The 2,424-nt window shown below is 38.4% G+C and overlaps 1 protein-coding gene across 1 annotated transcript; it reads left to right on the plus strand.

The window, feature by feature from the left end:
• The first annotated feature begins 213 nt into the window (after positions 1-213).
• Positions 214-1,814, plus strand: LOC104951107 (two pore calcium channel protein 2-like). Its single transcript, XM_010777742.1, has 5 exons — positions 214-493; positions 869-918; positions 1,154-1,253; positions 1,338-1,409; positions 1,707-1,814. Exons 1-5 carry the CDS (start codon positions 374-376, stop codon positions 1,797-1,799), a joined length of 435 nt encoding a protein of 144 aa, XP_010776044.1. The 5' UTR covers positions 214-373; the 3' UTR covers positions 1,800-1,814.
• The last annotated feature ends 610 nt before the right edge of the window (positions 1,815-2,424 follow it).

The raw sequence follows: 2,424 nt of genomic DNA on the forward strand, positions 1-2,424 counted from the left end.
CGGAGAAAAAGACGTGCTGCAGGCACGAAACACATTACCAGTAGAAATACATTGCTTTTAAAATCGTGCTGTGCAACACGAAAAAAAGGGGAAAATCGTGTTGGTGAACACGAATCAATAGATTAAAAATCGTGTTGGTGAACACGAAATGCCGTGAGACTGGGTTGGATATACACCCGAACTAACACTTTTATCCATCTCAAAGTATCTCATAGACAAATTAAGTCTTTAAAATCCTATATGTAAATCCTCAGTATCTCATCTGTTTCATTTGATGTTTTGGGGCCCCTGTTGCCTGCTAAAATTGTGAACATAACCTGCTTCATTAATGGACTAAATCCCTCTTCCTCTGTCAAACTGCCAGATCATCAACATGTGCTTCATCCTGTATTACCTGTTTGAAATGTGCGTGAAAATCTTTGCCTTCGGATGGAAAGGGTACCTCTCCTACAGGAACAATATCTTTGATGGCTTCCTCACCATCCTGCTCCTGGTAACCCTGCTCTCCCCCTCTCTCTTATTATCGTCACGTTAAGTATAACACATGTGAAGCTAGTTTCATTTCTTAAGGATAACAGAAGCATATTCACAAGGATTTAATTAGTTTTCACATGTGAGCAGCTTGTTATATTTTGTACAGTGTCCCATGGTATTCTAACTTTGTTGATAGGACCAAAATACAAAAGTTTAAATGCAGTTTGACCATCCTCCAGCAGTATTTAGTAAGCGTAGCACAGTCATTCATGACAACCTGTGTCAATCCAGATTGTTAAAGGAGTATTTCCTAATTTTCCGGTGAAACTCACTGGGAAAAGAAATCAGTTATTGCAGGTTAAATAAATTGTTTATGTGTTTTTGTCTCCATCAGCTCCTACAAATCACTATATATATCACCTACAGGCTTCCTTATTCTCAATGGTAGGTTTGTATTTTCATCAAATCATTTTAGAGTAAATGTTTATGGAAATTCAGTTTGGTCCTCTCAGGTATTCATTCTTTTGATAATCGACAATGATGAATAACGGTTAAGTTGTAGGAAAATATCTAAAAGAATGTTTCAAATAAGTGTGTGTGTGTGTGTGTGTGTGTGTGTGTGTGTGTGTGTGTGTGTGTGTGTGTGTGTGTGTGTGTGTGTGTGTGTTTGTGTACACAGGGATCCATCCTCTCATGGTTTGATGTCTCTGTGGGAGATGGTGCGTCTGATCAACATGCTGATTGTGTTCCGCTTCCTGCGCATCATCCCAGATATCAAGGTAAGGCAAACAAAAATATACTTCAAATAAATGTCCTGTGTTCATGTCCGTTATATCTCTCCTATGTTCCTTCTTGTTGAACAGCTCATGGCTTTGGTTGCGAGTACACTGTTGGACCTGCTGAAGAACCTCAGAGCCTTTGCAGGGATACTAATGGTGAGTTGGCATACTGCCATAAAATATATGAAGATCCAAATTTAGAAACGATTAATATTTCTGATGGAAAAAATAAAAGCCTCTTCCTATCATATGAGTGTTGTGTGAAAATCAAAATGTTTCTGTTTTGGTGGAAAAACCATGCTTTTTAATAGGCTAAATAAAGACAGTTGATAATCGTCTGGCTCTATTTAAAAAGTTGTATTAAAAAAACATATTGTTTGGTCTTCCTGTAAAAACACTTATGGAGATACAGGGTTTCAGCTGACACGGGTCTTCTTCATGCTCTCTGTGCAGGTGGTGTTCTATGTGTTTGCTGTGATTGGGATCTGGCTATTTGAAGGAGCCATCAAACCTCCTCCAAATATGAGGTATGTAGCCATGGCATGAAGCTCTTTCTACATCTCTGTTGACAATTCAAAAAGAAATTCTACATGTAGTCCTTCAAACTGCCAATAAGAAACTCATCCGGAGTTTTCATCCAGCGAATTATAATCCAAATGATTTTGCTGGCCTTAATTATTAAGGGGCTTCTTTTTATAAATACTTGGAGTCTTTTTTAGATGTTAAATGATATGTGTTATAATTCCTTAAAGGGATGCACTAAGGTTGTACTGATTACTGATGCAGTCTGTCAAGGGCAAAAATTAAGTGCAAGCTAAAAATGAGAAGTTGCTACTAGCTGAATGATTCGTACTTTGCCCTTTGCTAATAGTAAGAATAGGTTATAGTAATAAAACAATTAAAGGGCCCTAGTATGCTAATTTTCAGGTTCATATTTGTATGTAGTTTCTCTCCTGTGACATGTCTCCATGCTTTAATTTTCAAAAAGCTCTTTATTGTTCTCATACTGCCTGTGCTGCAGCACCTCTTTTCACCCTCTGTCTGAAACCAGAGTCCAGTCTGCTCTGATTGGTTAGCTGGTCGGCTCTGTTGTGATTGGTCAACCTCTGAGAGATGTCCCGCCCTTTAGCTAACACGTACAATGTGTTGGAGCACGAGTGTTACATAGTGA

This window comes from Notothenia coriiceps, unplaced genomic scaffold (genome assembly GCF_000735185.1).
Source record: "Notothenia coriiceps isolate Sejong01 unplaced genomic scaffold, NC01 NC01_scaffold00018537, whole genome shotgun sequence".
Taxonomy (NCBI): domain Eukaryota; kingdom Metazoa; phylum Chordata; class Actinopteri; order Perciformes; family Nototheniidae; genus Notothenia; species Notothenia coriiceps.

Bases quoted from the DNA above. Each gene is read 5' to 3' on its own strand.
- LOC104951107 (XM_010777742.1), top strand. From the start codon at position 374: ATGTGCTTCATCCTGTATTACCTGTTTGAAATGTGCGTGAAAATCTTT. The intron at 919-1,153 runs GTAGGTTTGTAT...TTGTGTACACAG, and splicing joins AGGCTTCCTTATTCTCAATG to GGATCCATCCTCTCATGGTT. The intron at 1,410-1,706 runs GTGAGTTGGCAT...CTCTCTGTGCAG, and splicing joins CCTTTGCAGGGATACTAATG to GTGGTGTTCTATGTGTTTGC.